The 23,066-nt window shown below is 48.3% G+C and overlaps 1 protein-coding gene across 4 annotated transcripts in view; it reads left to right on the top strand.

Annotated features, from left to right (window-relative positions):
* PTPRA (protein tyrosine phosphatase receptor type A) overlaps window positions 1–23,066 on the top strand; it is a 127,988-nt gene that overhangs the window by 56,746 nt on the left and 48,176 nt on the right. For 3 of the 4 annotated variants that reach the window (XM_065836767.2, XM_071808447.1, XM_065836770.2), the window contains exon 3: window positions 3,118–3,189. The exons of the other annotated variant lie outside the window; for it this stretch is intronic. In XM_065836767.2, coding sequence (XP_065692839.1) covers window positions 3,118–3,189 — 72 coding nt within the window. The remainder of the gene's footprint in view (window positions 1–3,117; window positions 3,190–23,066) is intronic. 4 annotated transcript variants of the gene reach the window in all.

Genomic DNA, 23,066 nt, shown 5'->3' with positions numbered 1-23,066 from the left:
CTAACACATACAAATAGTAATTAGAAATAGTAATGATACTATTCCCATGTCCGGTGGGCTGCAGCCACCGCTTACCGCAGTCAGCTGCTGCACCGGGCCCTTGGGACCCCACATTTTTGGAGGATTATCTGGCAAGCGGATCACAGCGGTGTCACATTGGGGCCCGGCGTGGTCGGGACACGGCAGACGAGTGACCCAATGTGGCACACGCCACCTCCTTTCAGTTCTGTCACACGTTTGCCCTTTGGCGATCGGTTTCCTGTCCACGTGGGCTGTGTGACTGATTTCTAAGAACAGCTGTGGAGGTGAGATATCCCCGTAGGTATGTACGACATGAAGTGTTTCTGCTCTTACGTTCCCGAGCGACTCCGGTGCCTGCCTGCCCGCGCTCCCTACCTGTCATGAGGAATGAGCTTTGTGAGTCACCGCAAGTCATGCATCATGAATTACTCTCCTTTCCTGATCTGTTTTTACAACACAGCCTGCCTTAAAACCCATTCAAACGTGTTGCGTTGACTTTTATAAAAGCTTTCACAAGCTCTTTTGTTTTCATTCTGCCTTTGCATTTGCTTTCTTTCGTTATCTCCCAGCGTACTTCTTTTCCTTCAGCAAGACGCTGTCGTTGTCCTTGCACATGGTGCATTTGCCTTGCTCCGAGCTTTGTGAAAACTCAACCTCATTACTGATTCCCTTTTAACTCTCAAATGATGCTAATAAGGGTGGAAAAGGGGAGTTCTTTGTTCCATCAATGCCCTATAAAACCAGAGGCAAATGCAAAGTCTTCCACCTTCCCTTGAGCTTCTTGGCACTGTCTGAGGTTGCAGCTTGGTGAACAGAGAAATAAATTGCCCGTGAAAATATCAACGTGTTGGACTCGATGATCTTGAGGGTCTCTTCCAACCAAAACAATTCTATAATTCCATGATTCTTTGCTTACGCCAATTTGGTCCCGTAAAATTCCCCCGTTTATTTTAAACACATGTAGCTAACTGAAGGGTGAAGGGACCTCATCCCCATCGCATGGGGAGGAGGCTGAACTGCATTTCTGAAGCCCCGAGACTGCTCTGCCCCGGGCCAGCAGTGTTGCTGGGAAGTATTGGGTCATAAGAAAGAAAATGCAGGTGGATCTGGAATATTGTGTCCAGTTGTGGCCCCTCAGTTCCAGAAGGACAGGGAACTGCTGGGGAGAGTCCAGTGCAGCCACCAAGATGCTGAAGGGAGTGGAGCATCTCCCGTGGGAGGAAAGGCTGAGGGAGCTGGGGCTCTGGAGCTGGAGAAGAGGAGACTGAGGGGGGACTCATTCATGGGGATCAATATGGAAAGGGTGAGTGTCAGGAGGATGGAGCCAGGCTCTTCTCGGTGACAACCAATGGTAGGACAAGGGGCAATGGGTGCAAACTGGAACACAGGAGGTTCCACTTAAATTTGAGAAGAAACTTGTTCATGGTGAGGGTGTCAGAGCCTGGCCCAGGCTGCCCAGGGAGGTTGTGGAGTCTCCTTCTCTGCAGACATTCAAACCCGCCTGGACACCTTCCTGTGGAACCTCAGCTGGGTGTTCCTGCTCCATGGGGGGATTGCACTGGATGAGCTTTCCAGGGCCCTTCCAACCCCTCACATTCTGGGATTGTGTGACCAGCAGGTTCGGCACATCTATGGTTTGCTCCCTTTGAGCTAGAGACAAGAAAGATAAAGCAGACACCTCAACCCAGTTCTCTTTAAAAAGAAATATTGGAAAAGTAGCCCAGCTCTCCTCCTCCCACCACATCCAATGTCTTTTTAATCTGCTCTCTCTCAACTTCTCATAAAATGGAAGCTGAGGTGGGCTGCAGTGATTTCTGACGGACTTCAGAGCCGGCGCGATCTCCAGGTCTCGGTGCTTTGAAGCTCCTGCTTCTCTCACACTTGACTAAATGCGCCTTTTTCTTCTCCGTGGAGGTAAAAATCAGCCTCGCGCGCCCATCTGATTGAAGTGCCGAGACTTGTCTGATTGAACAAGCGCTCGAGTCAACACTTGAGTAGGATGAAAAGCAGCGAGCGGATCACCCGGGGATCACATCTGAGCTCCGCGGCCGCTTGGCAGATGGCTGGGTCGCATCCTGCCCACGACTCGGGAGAAGAGATGGCGAGAGGAAAGAAATATTAATTTGGTTAAATAGATTCCGTTCTACATCTAGAAGTGCCTTGGGTCTCTTAATTTCATCCTTTGGAGGAGATGGGGTTAGTGGAGGGAGGGGTTGGTTCTATGAGGAGCCGCTGCTGCCTCAGAGCTGATGGGGGTGAAAAATCCAGAGCGGGAGCGATTTGGCTTATTGTGTAAAAATGGGGATCAGCCAGGAACAATCTCAACTTTGTGAGTAAAGCGTGAGCCCCTGTGATGCGATTTTGCTGATGGAGTGAGGAACCCACATCTGAGAGCTGGTAGGGAGGAAGGTGTTTTGTGCAGAGGTGTGAGCACATCACAGATGTCACCGCGGGTCACCCGAACCCCAGGGACAAGCTTCAGCCCGGTCCCTTTAGGACTGAACTTATCTTACAGCCGGAATCTGCATCCAGAGAGATTTGGGCTTGGGGAAATCTGCTGGTGGCCGTCTCAGTGCTACGGGGACATCAGAAATCCTGGTGACCACCATGTGGCTTCCTGTCCCCTTCCCTTGGGCTGGAAAGAGTACAAATACGCTTTTTGCAGTGCCCCAATCACTTGTGTTGGGGTAAATACACATTTGGAGGAGCTCAAGGTGAATACGATGCCTTCACAGTAACTACTTCTGTGGACCCTCCTAAACTTTACTTTGCTTTACTTTAATTTTACTCTACTCTGACCTGCAGTGCCCGTATGGAGTGAACAGCAAGAGTCTCCTTCTCATCCGGACCCGCAATCACCTGCTGCCTCTGCCCCAAAGAGCAATTTTAACCTGGAAACTCCCATTATTTTGCCTCCTGCGCTTAAAACCTATTTCCATTTTTTCAAGCTTGTCTCTAGCTTGAGCAATAAGGAAAAGCTGCATTTTGCATACGGGTAAAACGAAGCAGAAAAGAAGTAAAAATACCGTTTTCCGAAGATGTTGCTGAATTTTCACTCTTTGGTTTTAAAGGCTTTTTTTGCTTGTTTGTTTGCAGGGGGCAGCACTGGAAGAACCTTTATGGGCTCCTAGTGACATGCAGGTGGACGATTCACTGATGATAATTAAGGTAGGAAGAAGCGTTTGTTAATTTTGGCATCTTGGCATTTGTCGTCTCCTTGAAATAAAACTGCGCTCGCTGGTGGCATTTGAGGGTTCGGTTCACAGCGACGGCCCAGGCATCGACTCGTTGTGTTCAAGTGTCCCTTTAAACACAGGGGGAAGGGAAATCTTATTTAAGAACTACCTGGGAACGTAACTAAGTGGAAAAATTCCGACTTCCTCCCCCAAAGGATAAAAAGGTCTCTGTTGGTGCGGAGGTGGAAGGGCCGTGACTCTTATTTGAGAGCACTCAAGCACAGGGATTTTTTTGTTCTGCTGAAACGTAGCGGTTGGGTTGGAATTCAGGTTCTAACTTGCCATCTCAAAAAAAAATACAACACCACCACACTAAAAATACGTTTGATTCGTTTATTTGAATCATCTGGAGTTTCTGTGGAAAACTGGGCTGTCTCCAAATGTGGCAAGACAGTGCTCAATTCTTGATTAATGGAGCGGAGGAAAATCCCTGATATTAAAAGCATTAAACTATTGGCCAAGCTTGGAAAAGAAAGTGCAATGTGTGTGGAGTTAAATGTATTTATAAGTAGTTTTTATGATACGTTAACATCTGGATTCTCGCCTTGCTGGGTTGTTTCTGCTACAATTATGCTCAGAAGCATCATTGGGATCACTGCTGGTCTCTGCCTCCTCTTGCTGGGGGAAAGATCTTCACCGTAGGCACCGTATTGACTCCTAAATGTGAATTGATCTTTCCCCTTGCAGTCAAAAAACCTTAAAAAGCCAACTTGACTTTACTCAGGCAAGAGCACCCTACACATTTCCATTCTACACACTCATAACATTCTGATTTACGAGCTGGAAAAGGTAGTAAAGCTGCCTCTGAGTTCCCACTGATACCCAAAATATTGTAAAGCTGGATGCTTTGGAACCTGGGGAGATGTTTGGTGAGAGCAACATTACCAACAGGATTTACTTCTTGCATTTATTCGGACTATAAAGGTGTATGAAATATCAGTGGTGAACGTGGGGTATGTTGTGTCTATCCTACTTTGCTTTGTATCGCAATTATTTACACTTCTTATTAGCACGTGTGGAATTAGGGCTTTGGTTGTTGTTTGGTGTCGGTGGATGGTTTATTGGCTGAGTCGTCGGAGGGAGAGGAGGAAATTCAAGCTGTAACAAGAGCAAATTCCTTCAACACAGGCTTACAGCTCTCAAATGTATTTGTACTTTTTGTCTGGCTTGCGATAAGATGCGCTACTGTGGAATTTGCTCGGAGCGAGGATTTGCATGAATTATTGTTTCTTACAAAATGAACAGCTGTGCAAACTCCCCCCGTGCTCCACGGAGCCGCAGCGCCCGCTAGAACCAGGATTTGTGTGCCTGGATGGGGCGGTCAGCAAAAGCCAAGCGCTTGGGGGAAGGAAAGGGAATAATGGGAACAAAACCGCTGAAATCAAGGGGGGAAACTCATTCTGGGCTGTGCGATGGTGTTAGGCTGTGTGTGCGTTCGTTTTATGTGCTGACTTCTTCCCTTCCCATCCCAGCGTGATTTTGTCAAAAGCAACATCACAGAATCCCAGAATGTCAGGGGTTGGAAGGGACCTGGAAAGCTCATCCAGTGCAATCCCCCCGTGGAGCAGGAACACCCAGCTGAGGTTCCACAGGAAGGTGTCCAGGCGGGTTTGAATGTCTGCAGAGAAGGAGACTCCACAACCCCCCTGGGCAGCCTGGGCCAGTGTTCTGATACCCTTACTGATAAGAAGTTTCTTCTCAAATTTAAGTGGAATCTCTTGTGTTCCAGTTTGTACCTATTGCCCCTTGTCCTATCATTGGTTGTCACTGAGAAGAGCCTGGCTCCATCCTCCTGACACTCACCCTTTATATATCTGTAAACATGAATCAGGTCACCCCTCAGTCTTCTCCAAGCTAAAGAGCCCCAGCTCCCTCAGCCTTTCCTCCCACGGGAGATGCTCCACTCCCTTCAGCATCTTGGTGGCTGCGCTGGACTCTCTCCAGCAGTTCCCTGTCCTTCTGGAACTGAGGGGCCACAACTGGACACAATATTCCAGGTGTGGTCTCCCCAGGGCAGAGCAGAGGGGCAGGAGAACCTCTCTGACCTACTGACCACCCCCTTCTAACCCACCCCAGGTACCATTGGCCTTCCTGGCCACAAGGGCCCAGTGCTGGCTCATGGTCACCCTGCTGTCCCCAGGACCCCCAGCTCCCTTTCCCCTACACTGCTCTCTACTAGGTCATTCCCCAACTTATACCAGAACCTGGGTTTTTTTCTACTCAGATGAAATACTCTACACTTTCCCGTGTTATATTTCATTAAATCATCCTCCCGTTATGGAAAACTCGGGACAGCTACACTTGCGGAGTTCAGTTTTGTATTTAGGGTCGATCACAGGAGCTGCTGATTGAAATAGTGTGGCCCAAAAAATGCATCAAAAATGTGAATAAACAATCATTACCGATGATCTGTTGATTCTGCACTTAAGGCGTTTCATTTGAAGGGTTTCCCGTTCTCATAGAGAGATCTTTCTGTAAATCACTAATTAAGCAAATTAGCTACAGTGTCATCAGTCTGCCTGCAAAAAGCAAGAAGCTGATGTTTGGAAGAAACCTTCCAGCTGCAGACTCAAAATTATCTAATACTTCAAATTATGGTCTCATAGGAATAGGAAGAGCGCTGATAGAATCGCTTGAAGTTTGGGTAACTTAAAGCCAGGTAGAAGGCAGGCTTTTGATTTTACTCAAAAATTCTACATGGATATTAAACCCGTCATCTTCACTTAAAATTTCACTAAATCTCATAACATTAAATAATTTGCTTGCAATCCTTTATTTTCTTTTCGTAAACAGTAGAAAAGGCCAAGGAAAATACATTGGGATGTTCATCTAAAATACTTTGTGTAATGTGCTTATTTTCTCAGAAGTTGGTTTTGATAGAGGAGGACGAGGAGAAGAAATTCTTTGTTTCCCGAAATAAATCCCCATGGCACAGAGAGGTGTAGGTGTGAGCACTGAGACTGGTGGGTCATTGCTGGTCCCACCATTCGTGTGAATGAATGGGAGAGCACTGGTTTGTGTTGAAGGCAACAGGAGCGAGACGTGTGATGTGGTGGAGACACGATATTGTGTCGAGACAACTGTGTTCATGGAGGCAAATCATCGCCAGATATGCTCATTAATAATTAACTGCCAGCTGATGCACATACTGGTTGGGCTGTGTGTGTCCTGGCACCAGTTGGCGTTGTGAGTGTTTTATGGTGTGTATGGTTGGGGGTAAGTGCCGGCTCACAGGGACGCACTGCAAGGGGCAGAAAGACCATCCCAGCCTGGAGGTGACGGTCGCATCAATACAGTGCTGAGCGGAGGGACATGTTTTGTTGAGAGGCTGAGTGCTAAAACCTCACATCTCAGAATCACAGAATCATAGGAGCAACCTGTGCCAGGCTCTCAGCACCCTCAGGGGCAACAATTTTCCTCCTTATCTTCCGAGTGGGGGCAAAAGCACCTCTTGGCGTGGTCACCATCTGATGCAAAAGCCACCAAGGTGAACCATTGCATGACTGGGATGGGTCATAACACGTCACCTCCTCTTCGCTTCTGCGGTTTCCTCACAACTACGTGTGCCCAGTGAGAAGACCAGACTATGGCACCAATGTAATTTGTTGAAGAGCAACCCTTAGGAGAGAGGGTGCAGGATCCACCCCCTGTGGCTCCTGGTGCCTCCGTGCAGCCTCCCCTGCCCGCTCCGCAGGGGACGGAGCCCCGCAGCGTTAGCAACACTCCAACGACAAATTAAACTGCAAGTTAATACGGGAACACATACCAGAGGAACAAGCCAACCACAATTACAGACTCTTATCTCGCAGGAAAGATCTTTCAGTTATTGTGGGTAGCGCTGAAAACATCAGCTCGGCGATCGGCACTGCTGGAACGGGTGAGAAGAAAACCACATGTGTCAAGCTCTTCTGCAAATCCACGTTGGCTTGGGTCCCACCTCCCAAAGGATGTTGGCAACGCAGCTGGAAAAGGCACAGGGAAGGACATGGATGGTTTGAAGGCAACAAATGGATTTGGGTGGGCTGCATCCGCAGCCCCGTGGGCAGCAGGTGGAGGGAGGGGATTCTGCCCCTCTGCTCCGCTCTGCTGAGTCCCCCCTGCAGTGCTGGTCCAGCTCTGGGTCCTCAGCACAGGACACACATGGAGCTGCTGGAGAGGGGCCAGAGGAGCCACAGGAATGACCCGAGGCTGGAACAGCTCTGCTGGGAGGACAGGCTGAGAGAGTTGGGGTGTTCAGCTGGAGAAGAGAAACTCCAGGAGACCTTATTGTGTCCTTTCTGGTCTTAAAAAGAGGCCGATAAGAAAGATGGGGACAGACTTTTGAGCAGGGCCTGTTGTGATAGGACAAGGGGTGATGGTTTTAAACTAAAGGAGGGAGATTCAGGCTGGACATGAGGAAGAAATTGTTGTCCCTGAGGGTGGTGAGAGCCTGGCCCAGGTTGGGCAGAGAGGTGGTGGATGAAGCATCCCTGGAGACATCCCAGGCCAGGCTGGACAGGGCTCTGAGCAACCTGAGCTGGTGAAGATGTCCCTGCTCATGGCAGGGGTGGCACTGGGGCGAGCTGGGAATTTCCCTTCCAACCCAAACTATTCTGTGATTTCCTCCTGTAGTTTTGGTCAAAGTCACCAACAGCTTTAGTCCTTCTCAGACCTTTTGCTGTCAGATTCTGCATTGTTGGTGTGCAGGCTGACCCTTGGAGAGCTTTTTGGAAATGCAGAAGTTGGGACCAGAAATCACAGATTACTGGTGCTCCTAAATCCCAGAGGCGCTTCTCCCCACCTCCCCCCTATGAACTTCAAACTCCTACATGGAATTTGACATCCCAGATGGGAGCTGACCTGGCTGGCCGCATGGTCCAAACACCCTGGGACTGGTATGAGCTGTTGCACCAGCCGTCGGTCCCAAGCACACGCTCCAGCGCTCGCTGTGGGCTGGGGATATGGAGACATCTGCTTCCAGAAACCACCCTGGGCCGCGTGTTGGGACCTGTAGCCCCGACCTGGAGCTGCTGTGTGTAAATACACACATCCACCCTCCGTCTTATTTCTTACAACTGCCTCCCTGAATAGTAATTCTGATATTTTTTCAGTTCTGCAAGCAGCTTTTCCTTTTGCAGGTGTGTAGGAAGACCTCAGGTTTGTGTTGATGCAGCAGAACTATCAGTGCACAGACAGCATCTGCTCTTGCGCCCGAGATGTGTGATTTTTAGTGAAATTCGGTCCTGAAAAACTGACACCAACAACCGGTGTATCTGTTACCTGAGTCACACAGGAAACTGCACCGGAGTGGTGGTTGCTTCAAAAACATGTTGTTGTGCAGGGTGGAGCAACCACAGCCTCAGCGTGCGGGACGGTGGCAGCTCCGCTCTGCTCCCAGCGTTCAGGATTTAATGCTGTTTGCTAGCTAAGGTGAAGGGCTTCCTCAGCATCAGGGCTCCGCTGAGATCAAGCGGTGCTAATTACAGCTAAACACAGTTACTGCTGATCCTGGTGGGCCTGAATCAATGGGAGCAAGTTTTTTCGTGTCGATGGCCTCAGACACATCTCTGCGTTGATTATATTTGGTCCCGTGAAAAGGTTGGATTGGTCCACATCTCGTTCAGTGAAACAGATCCTTCAAATCAGGGGGATCATAGAATCATTTTGGTTGGAAAAGACCTTTAAGATCATGGAGCTGAACTGTTCCCCCACCCCTGGCACTGCCCCATGTCCCTGAGAACCTCATGTCCGTCTGTCCAACCCTCCAGGGATGGTGACTCCAGCACTGCCCTGGGGAGCCTGTTCCAATGCCCCACAGCCCTTTGGGGAAGAAATTGTCCCCCAGATCCAGCCTCAACCTCCCCTGGCACAACTTGAGGCCATTTCCTCTCGTCCTAACATATTAGGTGATTTAAATGACTTATTTTTACAGCTCAGAATGGATCGTTTTCAGGGCAAGTCGTGTTTCCTAGCTCCAGCCAAGCCTGCTTTGCTCTGATTGATCAATATTCTCTAACAAGATGTGAAGGCAAGTTCCTCGTTGCTGGACAGTTTATCTGTTCCTGGTCAGAACAACCAGAGGTGACAAGTTGAAGTGAAGATGTGGAAGGGACGGTGTTCGTGCTCATTCATCAGGAGGTCCCTCTGAAGGATGGAGTGGCTCTGGGTTGCCTCTATTTTCAATCAGCGGTGCCCGTTCCTGATTTTTCAGGGTGTCCTTCATGCTGACGTTAGCTCCTCATCCCCCCCATCCTCACTGTTTTGGGAGAGTGTGTTAGCAGAGAAGATCCCTGCTAACTGATGGTGGAACATAATGAAGAGCAGATGAAGGGTCTTCTGCAACCCCAGCCTTGGGTGGCAGTGTTATAGTAGCACAGGAGGCTCCATCAGCAGTGGTTGCAGAGGTTGATCAGAACCTCGGGTGGAAATGCCCGTTAGTAAAATGAGAAGAGGAAATTCAATCAGCCGGGCTTTGGGTTTGTTGATAATGACACGAGCGCAATGGCTTTAGTGACAGGTTTGGGGTGCGTTTCAGATGATTTTTTTGTGGTACCGAATATAGAGGACACTTAGGCTGGTGGGGCTGGAGGAGAACATCCTATCCTAGTCAATATAAACCAAACCCCATGAAATTATGGAATTGCACCCAATAGATTTCCTGTGTGCCATAGACCACAGGTTTCAGGAATACGTTCGGTCAGCTGGATGCAGGTCAGCGATGGGATGGGACAGGTCAGCAATTAATAACACCATTAACTTCTTGTTTCTCCTTTCCCAGAACTCAGTTCTCACTGCGTTAAGTGTTTTGTAGTCCAAATACTTGAAGTTCCCTGCTGAAAGTTAAAACAAATATATCAATCCTATCAGTGTGGAAATCTCTTCCTCGGGCTGGCACCGTCACCGGTATTTTCCTCTCTCCTTTGACCAATAACTTTTCCTTTAATATTGCTGTCTAAATCTTCTGTGGCTTATACAGTGATTAAAAAGAAAGATATATATATATATATATATATATGCTACAGGATTTTGGCAAGCGTTACGTGGCCCTCTCGCAGTTCCAGTCGGTGGTTAGACGGATTTGTCACACTTATAGACGTTTATGATTTATTTGTGGTGAGGAACTGCCGGTGCTTGGTCAGGGACCTGTTCCCTTTTCACACGGAGCCGTTCAGAGGACAAGCAGATATTTGGGTTGCTATTTTTTGTCGGTGGGGATAAGACAGGCTGGAATAATGAATTATTTCCTGGGAGAGCGGAATGTTTGCGAGTGATGCTTTACCCGTGGTGCTCTAAGGTAGGTGCGTTTTAGGCGAAATAATATCTGGTAGCAGATAAAGTACCGCAGCTGGGGAGAGGCAGAGAAGCTTTTGATGCGTAAATCCTCCAGCTCTGAGACAAAAAGTCATTATTGAGCTTACAAGTTCAGCCGGTTGCTCTGAGCTTTGTCTAAATATAATAACACTTGGAGCAAGAGAGAAGACATTTGGTACCCACAGAGCCAAGGGATGCACTCGCGGGACAAGGAGGTAAATTATTTCTTGGGGAACATGGAAGGGTTATCTGGGCACAAAGATGAGGGACAGTAAATGAGGGGAAACTAGCTGGCAGTGAATTTAATTCCCAAACTAGCTTCTTAAAGCTGTTTTATTGCTACCCATCAAGTTCAATGTGTTTTCAAGACTAATGCCCGTCCTTGCTGTTGCCCTGGTGCCTCTGCCCAGGGCAGGAGTTGGCTCCGATGTAGGGCAGGATAAGGGTGGTTACTGGGAGAAGCAGAAGAAATTTGGGGAAACAAGTGCTGTATTACATGGGGTTTTGCTGCCGCAAAGAGCATTTGTGGGGATGGGGGCCGCGAGCAAACGCTGCAGCTCAGCTGGTTCTGCTCCCATTTGATGGGCCTTGGTGAGCGATTTGCCAAGGTCAAGGAGCTCTTCGAAGAGCTGGAGGGTGGGGAAAAGCTCTTCGGAGTAAAATACTTCGGTTTTTGATGGGTTTATGCTACAATGAAGCTGTGTGTTGCTTCTGTGTGGCTCTTTCCCCGCCGCGACATGGCCCCGCGTCCTGGCGCGACTGCGTCTCGCTCCACAGATGTTCTTGGCAACCTTGGCTCTTACCTTGGGTTGAGCTTTGAGGAAGCAGAAGGTCAAGCTGCGGTGGTTGTTGAGGAAGTTTGTAGGGTATAAATTCAGCTAGACCCGGGTCCTTAAAAAAAATTAAAAGAAAAGAAAGAATTTAATGTGGACTGTCTTGTACATGGGGTTGGAGAAGCCAACAAGATTGTGTGAACAAGACCAAGCTGCTAAGGAAACCATATACCCAAGTGCCTTAGCTTTTGAAAAAGAAAAGGGTTTATATTTGAGACAAGCCAGTTGTGAGGATTGATTGCTGCTGTGGAATGAGTGGGTATTACGGCATCTAAACTGACATCTGAGCTTCTGAGATACAGGTGTGCCTGAGCAGGAAGGTCCCTGCACCTGCAATCCATTTGGGTTTAATTATTACATCGCACTGCGTGCTGGATTCCTCCTCATAGAGAAGAGTTGAGGGCAAACTGCTCTGAAGATGAAGCAGCAGGAAGCTCAGAGAATCATAGAATCACAGAATGGTTTGTGTTGAAGGGACCATCAAAGCTCCCCCAGTGCCACCCCTGCCATGAGCAGGGACATCTTCACCAGCTCAGGTTGCTCAGAGCCCCGTCCAGCCTGGCCTGGGATGTCTCCAGGGATGGTTCATCCACCACCTCTAGAGTAACTGCTAAAGTTGGGTTGAGGTGTTTGGGAGAGAAGTTAATCAGGATCTACTTTGTGTTGGTGCATTTTAATCTCTGCAAGAAGACTGGGGAAGATGTGCTCGAGGTGCACGGAAGGAAGAAGCGATGGGTGTTGAGCAGGTGCTTGCTGGAGTGTCCAGCTTCTCGCTTCCTTCACCCCAGAGATGAACACTGAGTTATAGATTTGGTAGAGCACATGGTGGGGCTGCATAATCAAGACCAGTGTGAGCTTGAAGGGCAGTGGTGGAGTCACCATCGCTGGAGGGGTTGAACAGACGGACATGAGGTTCTCGGGACATGGGGTAATGCCAGAGTTAGGTTATGGTTGCACTCAGTGATCCTGAGGGTCTCTTCCAACCCAAATATGATCTGGAGGGAAAGAGTTAAATCTGAGCAAAACCCAAATTATCTAGCAGGGGTGGAGCTCTTCCATGCTTCCCAAAGCAAGAGGTGCAGGTTAGGAACCCCAGGAATGGCTCCTGCACCTGGGGGTCCCCATGGAGGGCTGTGTCGGGGCTGGTGGCATCGCCTGGGTGTTTTCTTCTGAGTCTGCATCTCCAAATGAACACACAGCCCGAGCCACCCAGGCAGGACGGGGACTTTGCTTGTGCACTCTCCTCCCACTGCTGAACCAGGTGTCACCTCAACGACACCAGTTACAGTCAAATAACAGTGTGAAACTCGAGTTGTGATGGTTCACCGCCTTCAGCTGCAGGGGCACTCGTGTACCACAGGACATTTGCTGCCTTGTCACCGTTTTTAAAACGCTGTTTAGAAAAGGCAGAGCCCGGCTCCTGCAGCACCCTGGGGTGCAAGGAGACCCCGACACCCACCCTGCGGGTGCTCCTGCCAGCGCTGCCATAAAACAGAGTAATAGAATCATTTCATTTGGAAAAGACCTTTAAGATTGTGGAGTCCAAGCGTTCCCCCACCCAGGCACTGACTCAGACTGATTGGGGTTGAAGGGACCTCTGGATATCACCCAGTGCAACCCATCTGCTAACACAGGGTCACCAGAGCAGATCACACAGGGTCGTGTCCAGGTGGGTTTGAATGTCTCAGAGAAGGAGACTCCACAGCCTCTCTGGGCAGCCTGGGCCAGGCTCCGGCACCTCACAGGAAAGAAGTTTCTCCTCATATTCAGATGGAACCTCCTGTGTTTCAGTCTGTGCCCGTTGCCCCTCATCCTGTCATTGGACACCACTGAACAGAGTCTGGTCCATCCTCTGACACCCACCCTGGAGATATTCATAAACATTGATGAGATCCCTCTCAGCTTCTCTTCTCCAGGCTGAACAGCCCCAGCTCTCTCAGTCTCTCCTCATCAGAAAGATGCTCCAGACTCCTCATCATCTTTGTAGCCACCGCTGGACTCCCTCCAGTAATTCCTTGTTCTTCTTAAACTGGGGAGCCCAGAACTGGACACAGTTAACAGAACCAAAGAATAATTTGGTTGGAAGATCAAGATCATGGAGTCCAACCATTAACCCACCCCTGGCACCACCCCATGTCCTGAGAACCTCATGTCCGTCTGTCCAACCCTCCAGGGATGGTGACTCCAGCACTGCCCTGGGCAGCCTGTTCCAATGCCCCACAGCCCTTTGGGGAAGAAATTGTTCCCCACATCCAACCTCAACCTCCCCTGGTGCAACTTGAGGCCGTTTCCTCTGCTCCTGGTGCTTGTTCCTGGGGAGCAGAGCCCGACCCCCCTGGCTCCAAGCTCCTTTCAGGCAGTTCAGAGATCAGAAGGTCTCCCCTCAGCTCCTGTTCTCCAGCTGAACCCCCAGCTCCCTCAGCCGCTCCCATCACACTTGTGCTCCAGCCCCTCACCAGCTCCGTTCCCTGCTATCACGGGGTCAGCTCTGCTGTCTCACAACCCTGACACACGTTGTGCATCATCAAGATTTGTTTCTTCAAGCGACTGATCGCAGGAAATGAATTTTCTACTCCTCCGCTGCCACCCCCGGCTCCCACTGCCGGGCTCGGGTTCCATCAGCAGCGCCGAAACCACCCTCGGCTCTTACAGTGGGGACACCAACAGGTATCCAAGGCACAGATGTGAACTGGGAAGCCCAGTTTACCACTGGTTTTGAGCTGGCTTCGCTGGAGAATGCTGCCGCCTTCTCTTGGTGGCTTCTTGATTATGCTGTTTTGCTTCAGACACAAATCTACTCAGTCCTTGTCCTGAGCACCAGCCAGAGGCTCAATTGAAACCTATTTAACAGCAATTCCTCTATTTTTACATGCTTTAGTAGGGCCTGGGATGTATCATTTGGGAAGATGCTTTATTGAGATGTTGGATGGCAACTCGCTTTCTCCTCTGCATTAACTGTTTTATAACATCGACTCCCTGGTTCGATTTTATTTGCCCTTTAATAAAAAAAGATAATATCTGCTAGAGACGAGTTTTTTCCTCCCTCGGGCAGGTGTTTAAGAGTTCTCATTGTTTTTAAAGCAGCTGTTTCTGTGCTTTTTGAGCGGCTGTCAGCTTGCTGAAGACGATGATTAATTATCAAGCACTTAATTGAAAACGCCGTTGAAGTGATGTGGTGCAGATCATCGCTGGGATGCTCTGGATCACTTTTGGTCCATGTACGGTGCTTGGAGCATCACTGCACAAAAGCATCCCTGTATTTTGAGCGTTAGCAGGGGGAGATGCTCTTCCTCAGTGGTTCATGTCTTGCTTGCAATGAAATGACTTTTCATGTGCATAATTTTAATCAACTTTTCTCAATCACAGAAAGGAAGAAATATCATGAACTTGCTGCTTCTCTTCACCATGAGCCAGGTTTAAAAGTACCTTTGAAATCCTGTCCTCTGCCTTTCAGCAGATTGAATTATATCCTCCGCACACCTCTTCTTATTAACAGATTGAGAAAGAAAACCAAGGCTTTTCCGTAGGCATCGCTACTTTCTTCGCTCCGAGCTCATCTCAAGTGCAAAATGCCTTCTGTGCAAACAACACAAAGCAAAAGTAACGAAGGCAAAAGCCTTTTTATGGGACAGAAAACAAATTGACTTTGGGAAAATGGGAATGTGGCGTTGGTTGGAGCGAGAGCGGTGGGGACGGCTCCATGTGGCCTCAATAGACATCTGCAGAACCCGACGTCAACGTGAATTCCCCTTTGCCGTGACTCTGCTTTTAATTAAGAAGTCAGGACTCTAGAGGACCCACTGGAGAGCTTTGGTCGATTTTATGCTGAAATGTTGGTAGTTCTGATTCCTTCCTTGTATCTGATTCTTTCATTCGCATGCTGAATGTGATTTACTCAAATCCAGGGACGCGCACGGGATGGGGGGATGAGTGGAAATGCCAGGCTCCCAGCAGGACAAATTTCAGACCTTCCCCACTGCTCATCTGCAAAAATATGGAAGAATTTTCTGTTATATAATTTTAAACATATATTTGGAGGGTCTCATACCACAAGTTTTAGGGTTTTGTTTTCTAATCAGGCTTTCATGTCTGTATTTGGTAAAATATGCTACTTTTTAAGCATTTATACTTGTGACTTTTATTTCGTGCCTGAACCAGTTCCGATGTGAATTTTCCGACTTCTGGTTTTGGGGAGGAGCAAAGTGATTTTTTCTCACCAGGATACACACCATTTAATCCAACTGGAGCACGGGGCTGCTTTTATACAGAAAACAACACTCTGTCTTTGACCAACTCTGCCCTGTGCGACTTGAGGAGTTCAAGCCGATTGCAGAGCTTGGCTCAGATCTCCTGACGGGGACTCCAGGGCTGTGAGCTAAAAGCTGTTTGTGCTCAAAGATGCTGCTTCTATTTTGGTAGGAAAGTGTCCATCATCTGCAAAGTGTTTCTTCCCACGAGCTGCACTCTCATCGCAGAGTGCGTCTTGATCATAAAATTATGGAATCACGGCATGGTTTGGGTTGAAGGGATGTTCACAGGTCACCCAGTGCCACCCCTGCCATGAGCAGGGACATCTTCACCAGCTCAGGTTGCTCAGAGCCCCGTCCAGCCTGGCCTGGGATGTCTCCAGGGATGCTTCATCCACCACCTCTCTGGCCAACCTGGGCCAGGCTCTCACCACCCTCAGGGACAACGATTTCTTCCTCATGTCCTGCCTGAATCTCCTTTCTTTAGTTTAAAACCATCACCCCTTGTCCTGTTGTAACACACCCTTCTAAAAAGTCTGTCCCCATCTTCCGTATTGACCCTTTTAAGTCCAGAAAGGCCACACTAAGGTCTCCCTGGAGCTTCTCTTCTCCAGCTGAACACCCCAACTCTCTCAGCCTGTCCCCCAGCAGAGCTGTTCCAGTCTCGGGTCATTCCTGTGGCTCCTCTGACCCCTCTCCGGCAGGTCCATGTGTGTCCTGTGCTGAGGACACAGCACTACAAGTATCTCATCAGTCAAAAAACGCCAGGGATGTATTTGTTTGATTTCAATAGGCTGGGGTGCAGTGAGGCCCCGCGTTAGCAGGGGCAGGGTGCTGCTGGTTAATTAACCATCAGACACGTGCGGATACGCGAGGGTGTCACTGGGAAAGCACCGAACACACAGCCAGGGATGTGCTCATGAACCGAAGTGCAGGAGTTCGTGGTGCTGTGAAGAATGAATCAATTTCTCCATTGAAAAATAATATAAAAGGAGTGGGGAGGTAGGCAGGGGCTGAAGAAACACCCGTACGGTTACGTTTCCATCACTGTCATTATCTTCCATCACTGTCATTATCTTCCATCACTGTCGTTATCTTCCTCACGCGGATCAAGATGAGTTGAGGGGGAAGGACAGAAACCCAGGTGGGTGGTTGGGTGACCCATCTCCACCAGCCGAGAACCTTGATGATCCTGTTTCCCTTATCTCAGCATCATACACACTGTCCCTACCGCTATTTCTAGGCGGATTTACGAAGCCACTGAAGTGCTTTAAGCAGCATTTGAATATTCCAGTGAGTATTTATCTGCAATTAAGATCTTTTGAAAACACGCTGAAACGTGAGCCATCGGCTGAGTCCTGCTTCCCTTTCTGACAGGCTGGCAAAAAAACATGGTTTCAAAGTCTTTTGTCCCTATGGATTAGGACCACGTCCATTTTCATTGCACAGGGGATGCACCAAAGCATCTGGGATGGTGCAAAAGCCATCGCAGCCCCGGACAAGCAGCAGCAAGTCCCATCTCTGCAAATTTCCAGCCTCTCCAGTGCCTTTTGTGAGATGGCACCAGCTTTAATACTTCAAAGAAAGATGTCAGAAATGCAAAAATGAGCAATTAAGGATTAATCTGCTTGTGGGGATGGGTATCTGCCTCCCCCTCCTGATTGCGCTCTAAATTAGTGCTTGACTGGAGCCCTGTCGTGTAGCTATTTATACCTCGAAGGTTTGAATTATAGCTCTGTAGATTGTATCGTCCCTTTGTTTAATCCCTTTTCCTTTCTTCAGTCACGCTTTTGACCTCGGTGATTTTCAAAGCCGTCAGATTCGCTTCCTATGGTTTTCTTGTGATGGTATTTGGATCCAGGAAAGGGGAGGAGAATTAAATGGCTTTTTCTGTACCATTTTCTTTTCCCTAGCGCTCTCCTTTACTCATTTCCTCATTTGACCGCCCAGCCCTTTTTTTTTAAACTTTTCAGAGGTTTTCATCTCCCAACCTTTCTAGGGCTTTATATTTTCCAGGGCTAGGGGTGAATATTGCCCATTATGGGCTTGAATTTTTCGCTAAAACCTCTCACCTTCCCACGCATTGGACCTGTGTTATCCCCCACCGAGGAACCAGCGATGCGAGGGAGGTATTGTTGCTGTTGGGTTTATTGGCTGCGATTTTGCAAATAAGCGCTTTATAATGACTTCCTCGCCGCTCCTCGTGGCCAAGAAAGGGGGACGCGCGGCCAAGGAAGGGCCGGTGCTCCGGCTTTCCCTTCGGGTTTGCGTTTCCTATTTCCCAGGCTCCTTTCTTTTAGACTTGTTGGAGGATGTAGGATATATATTTAGTCTTACAGATCTCTATAAGTCGCATTTTAAAGCAATAAAAAAGCCAGAATTGGCCCCAGAGTGGTGACTGCAGCCGTTCCTGGCTCTTTGCTCGATCGCCGCGATTTGGATGTTCCCGGACTTCCCGTCCAGGAGAAGCCGTCAGAAAAATAAAGGGCACAGGAGATGCGGACACGCTGAGGTCAGCTAAATATTTTAAACCATTAGGCGCTGCTGTACAAGGGTGGGAAATGAACTTTGCTGTGAATGCAAGCGGGTAGTCCCTCCGCACCTCGAGCTTCCCTCCCGTCCCTCTCGATGGGGATTCCTACCTTGAGCAGCCCTCCCACCAAAAACGCGCCCTTTGGCTTTCAGGCCCTTATATAGCAAGGGTTTTTATATTTGGCAAAGCACTGGAAGGAGTTTTGCACATGGTTAAATGTTTTAAACGAGAAGGAATGACGACAGCTCTTGAACACAAGCGTTGACCTTTGAAGCTTGAAGTTGAGCTGAGCTGGACATGGGCTACAATGAGGATGGAAGCAACAAGAACACCTGCTTGATGGGAAAAGCCTTTAATTATTTATCATTAATCAAGGCTGAATGCATAACCTCTAAAAGAGAGGCCATTGCTCGTTAACATCCAAACATTAGCACATCAAACCACGTCAAGTCGTGTAGGTGTACCCAAGAGAGCAATTCCAACCATTTGCCATCACCTTTCCCCGTCATTTTTTTTGATCTTTACCACAAAACACTTGTATTTAAGTTTAAGTTGATAATGAAGAGAAACCTTAAAAGTGTAAGCTGAGAAAGTATCGAGTCTTAATTGTGATACTCAATTACTAGTGTGTGTGATACTCATTAATAGCGTGGTCAGCAGGACAAGGGTGGTGATCCTTCCCCTGTGCTCTGTACTGCGGAGGCCACAGCTGGAGTATTGTGTTCAGTTCTGGACCCCTCAGGTCAGGAAAGAGATTGAAGTGCTGGAGCGGGTCCAGAGAAGAGCAACAAGACTGGGGAAGGGACTTGAGCACAAGCCCTATGGGGAGAGGCTGAGGGAGCTGGGCTTGTTCAGTCTGGAGAAGAGGAGGCTTAGAGGTGAGCTCAGCACTCTCTAGAACGACCTGAAGGGCAGTTCTAGCCAGGGGGGATTGGGCTCTTCTCCCAGGCAGTCAGCAATAGGACAAGGGGGCATGGGCTTCAACTCTGCCAGGGGAAATTGAGGCTGGAGATTAGAAAGCAATTCTGTGCAGAGAGAGTGGTCAGCATTGGAATGGCTGCCCAGGGAGGTGCTGGACTCACCGGCCCTGGAGGCTTTTAAACTGAGATTGGCCATGGCAGTTAGTGCCATGATCTGGTCAATGGACTGGAGTTGAACCAAGGGTTGGACTGGATGATCTCTGAGGGCTTTTCCAACCCAGTCCATTCTGTGGTACTGTGATTTACTTTCTGTTTGTGTTGGTTGGACAACTCAGAGGCAGGAGCCTAAAGTAGCGACACAGCTCTTAGATCCTGTGGGTAATTCTTTTACTAAAGTGTAAGAATTTCCATTAGGATTAAACCCCAAAATAACCAAACCAATGTAACATAGTTAGTGCCAAGAACAGGCCGTCAGACAGGTGTATCTGGGTGTCAAATCCTATATTGAAAATTATGGTGAAAAGGCACTGGCAGATTGGAGTTGATTTTTCCAATTAAGGCTTTAATTAGGATATTTTCAGTCAAAGCCATTGCATTTATTAGGCCCATTACTGGTATATACCATAACCATAACCTGGTGGATATTTGAGAGCTTGTTTGTCTCTTACAACTGTTCCAATTTTGGGGGAAAAAATCCTATTTTTATTGGAGCAGCATTTCAGACCCTGGTCCTTTTTCCAACCTGCTCCTGCAATTTTCACAGAGTTCAGCCTTTCTCTTTCTCGGTGTATATTCAGTGTATTTGTGGGAAGAAGTGTATTTGTGCCTGTTAGGATTTAAGGCAAGGCGGCAATAAACTGTGGCAAATGCTCCCTGTTATCCCCTTTACCTCCCACCACCCCTTCCTGCTGAGCGGAAAAATGATTGCAGAGATAAGAGGAAAGGAAGAGAGACTTAGACTTCAAGTTGGAGAGTTTTAAAGGGTTTTGCTAATGCTACTAATAAATAGAGAATATCTATACAAAATACACAAAGCCAATGTCAAGTGCTGGCTGTGGAGCTGGCGTCACTCAGCAGCAGAGCTGGGTGTGCGGAGCCGGCGGCTCCAGCAGCTGCAGCTCAGGGCCCGGGAGTCACGGGCGGGACTGCACAGCAACCGGAACCTGGGTGCAGGATGCAAGGCCTGAGGCCTGTGGGTCACAGACAGACAGACAGACAGGGGCCTCTCCAGATGGTCGAAGAGAGCGTGACCCTCGTGATCACCCTCTTATATAGGGGTGTGACGATTATGGGATCACCTGTTCCATCCACCCCTCCTCAAACACGCCCCCTCACAATGGAACGTGGGAAAACTTATCAGTCTTTCTTGGCTTCCATAGTAATAAATCTAAACACGAGGTTCTTCAGCATCCCGTTGGTCTCTGATCAGCACCGAGTGCAGCATCCGAGCAGAAATATGCAGCTAAAACTCAGAGAAGTGCAGCCACCTAGGAGAACTGAGCTGGAAGAAAAATCACTAAAAGAGAACCAGTCTTTTTTTTTAACAAAACCAGGACAGTGCCCGCTGCAGAAAAGCCAATTATTGGGTGAACCCCAATCCAGAGTTAAGAATACTCATCGAGCCAAGCTGATGTCGTAACCTGCGTTTTCATCCGCCAGCAATTATGCTGCTCTATGGGATGGGTCCCCCTATCCCACCCTTCCTCCTTTTTTTCTCTGCTTTCCTCCCCAAAAAAATGAGGGGGGGAAGGAAAGCAAAGTAACTTGTGCAGATAAAAGGGAGGTGTAATTATGAGCAGTGGGACCAATTTAAAAACGGAAGATTTCAGAGGGACTCAGCCTTTCTTTGACACGTTGGGCTTTTTTTTTTCATAGAGGAGAAAAGAAACATAATTTATTCCTAAATTGTAATGCCTTTTTGGTATGAATCTGTTTAATTAGTGTAGTTCATAAATGCACAGACGCAGGGGAGAAAGGGGGGGCTGCAAATTAAAATGGAGAAGGTTTCCAAAGGAACATCTTGCTGGCTGTGAGATGTTTTAGGCTGCGGGGAGATATAATATCCCAGGAGAAAAGGTGGAAACTCCAACGCTTTGGACTTTCATAAGAGTGGATGAAGGAATTTGGGACGTTTCTCATAGGGAAGAGGCTTTTTCAGCGTGGTGGGTAGGACACAATGATCTAATCGATCGCTCGCCTCTCCAGTTCATATGGTTTTCATTTCCTTCTGCCGAGAGGTGGGGATGGGGTGGGAGGTGGTATCAGAGATTGCTCATTTGTTGCAGAGTTAATATGTTTTTTCTGGGCTTTGATTGTGCTACTCCAAAATATTTTCAATGAGAAAGGACTTTTTAGCCGTTGCTCCGAGCATTTCGAGATGTAGAAGGGTGTAACCATCTGAGCGATTATTGCTCCTCAGCTTCCCTGAAACCACAATTGAGCCAAGTCCTGAAACTGTCTTGTATCAACAGGGTGGCAGCGCAGGAGCTTAGTAACCAAATACTCTTTCACTGAGATTTTAGTTGCTTTTTCGTTGCTTTCACATACAAGAAATCCTATTTCCTATGTGGTCTGTACTCCAGAGCTCTGAGAATGGGTCAGAAATCATAGAGTCACAGACTGGTTGGGGTTGAAGGGACCTCTGGAGATCACCCAGCCCAACCCATCTGCTCACGCAGGGTCACCAGAGCAGATCACACAGGGTCGTGTCCAGGGGGATTTGAATGTCTCAGAGAAGGAGACTCCACAGCCTCTCTGGGCAGCCTGGGCCAGGCTCTGGCACCTCACAGGAAAGAAGTTTCTCCTCATATTCAGATGGAACCTCCTGTGTTTCAGTCTGTGCCTGTTGCCCCTCACCCTGTCATTGGGCACCACTGAACAGAGTCTGGTCCATCCTCTTGACACCCCCCCTGGAGATATTTATAGACATTGATCAAGTTGAGTCAGAACATAGCTGGCCAAGAACACTTTATTCACCTTCTCTTCAAACCTTGGTTGTTCATGCAGGTTGGTGTTGAGAAAACCTTCTGAAGCTTGTTGGGATTTAACCTGCTCATAACGGTAAATTATGTGGTTAAAGCCTCTTGATGTGTTGCGGCTGAATCGTGGCTTGAAGGTCACAACTGTTCTACCACCAGCCTTATTTATCTACCGATGTGGTTGTTCTTCCTGTTAATGGGAAGAAAAACAAGAATATGTGATTGTGCGTGGATTTCCAAGGAAAAACTGAGAGATCTGAGGACAAGTTCTTTCCTTTGCCACCAAGACTGACATGTCATGGTGGAGGAGATGGTTGTAGGACCTGGGAGGAGGGAACAGGTGGGAGAGGAGGCTGTGTGCAGCTTTTGGGAAGAAGATGGATTAAAGTTTGGGTTGGTGATAAACGTCGAGGTTGTTCTTGGGGCAAAGATAGTTGGAGCAGGGAGGATGAGGACTGTAGGGCCTCAGATGAAGGAGAAACTAAATCTACAGTGTGGTCCAGCAGTAGGATGTTGGGTTGGGTGTTCAACCTAAGCCCAGCAGGGCTCGTGTGTAAAACCCATACAAGGAAACCTTTTGTTTTATCCCAAACAGAAGAGAAACTATTCATTACACCCCTGAAGAGGAGCAATATCTGTGTGCGGTTCATGGTTACGTTCGCCCTTGAGACATGGGTGCGTGTAAACACAGTTCCCACTATGTGTGTTTTTGAGGCCGTGTAACCATCATATCCATCTTTATTGGATTCTGTGCTACAGGGCTTGTATTCCCTCATTTCAAATGTGGGAACCACCGAGTGTTGACGCGACCACCTCTGGAGCAGGATGCACTCAGAGCATCTTCATCCCCTTCCATAGTGCAAGCTCAGGTTCCTCCTGGATCGTTTTTTTTTCCCTTGTATCAAATTTTGCTCCCGGTTTAAGATTTATATTAAAGATAACAACACCACCAGTGGAAATGCTGCTTCGGTGCTTTCCTCTTAAATTACTTATTCACTTACAGACCAG

Source organism: Patagioenas fasciata, chromosome 4 (genome assembly GCF_037038585.1).
Source record: "Patagioenas fasciata isolate bPatFas1 chromosome 4, bPatFas1.hap1, whole genome shotgun sequence".
NCBI lineage: Eukaryota > Metazoa > Chordata > Aves > Columbiformes > Columbidae > Patagioenas > Patagioenas fasciata.
This window is presented reverse-complemented; position numbering and strand designations above follow the sequence as displayed.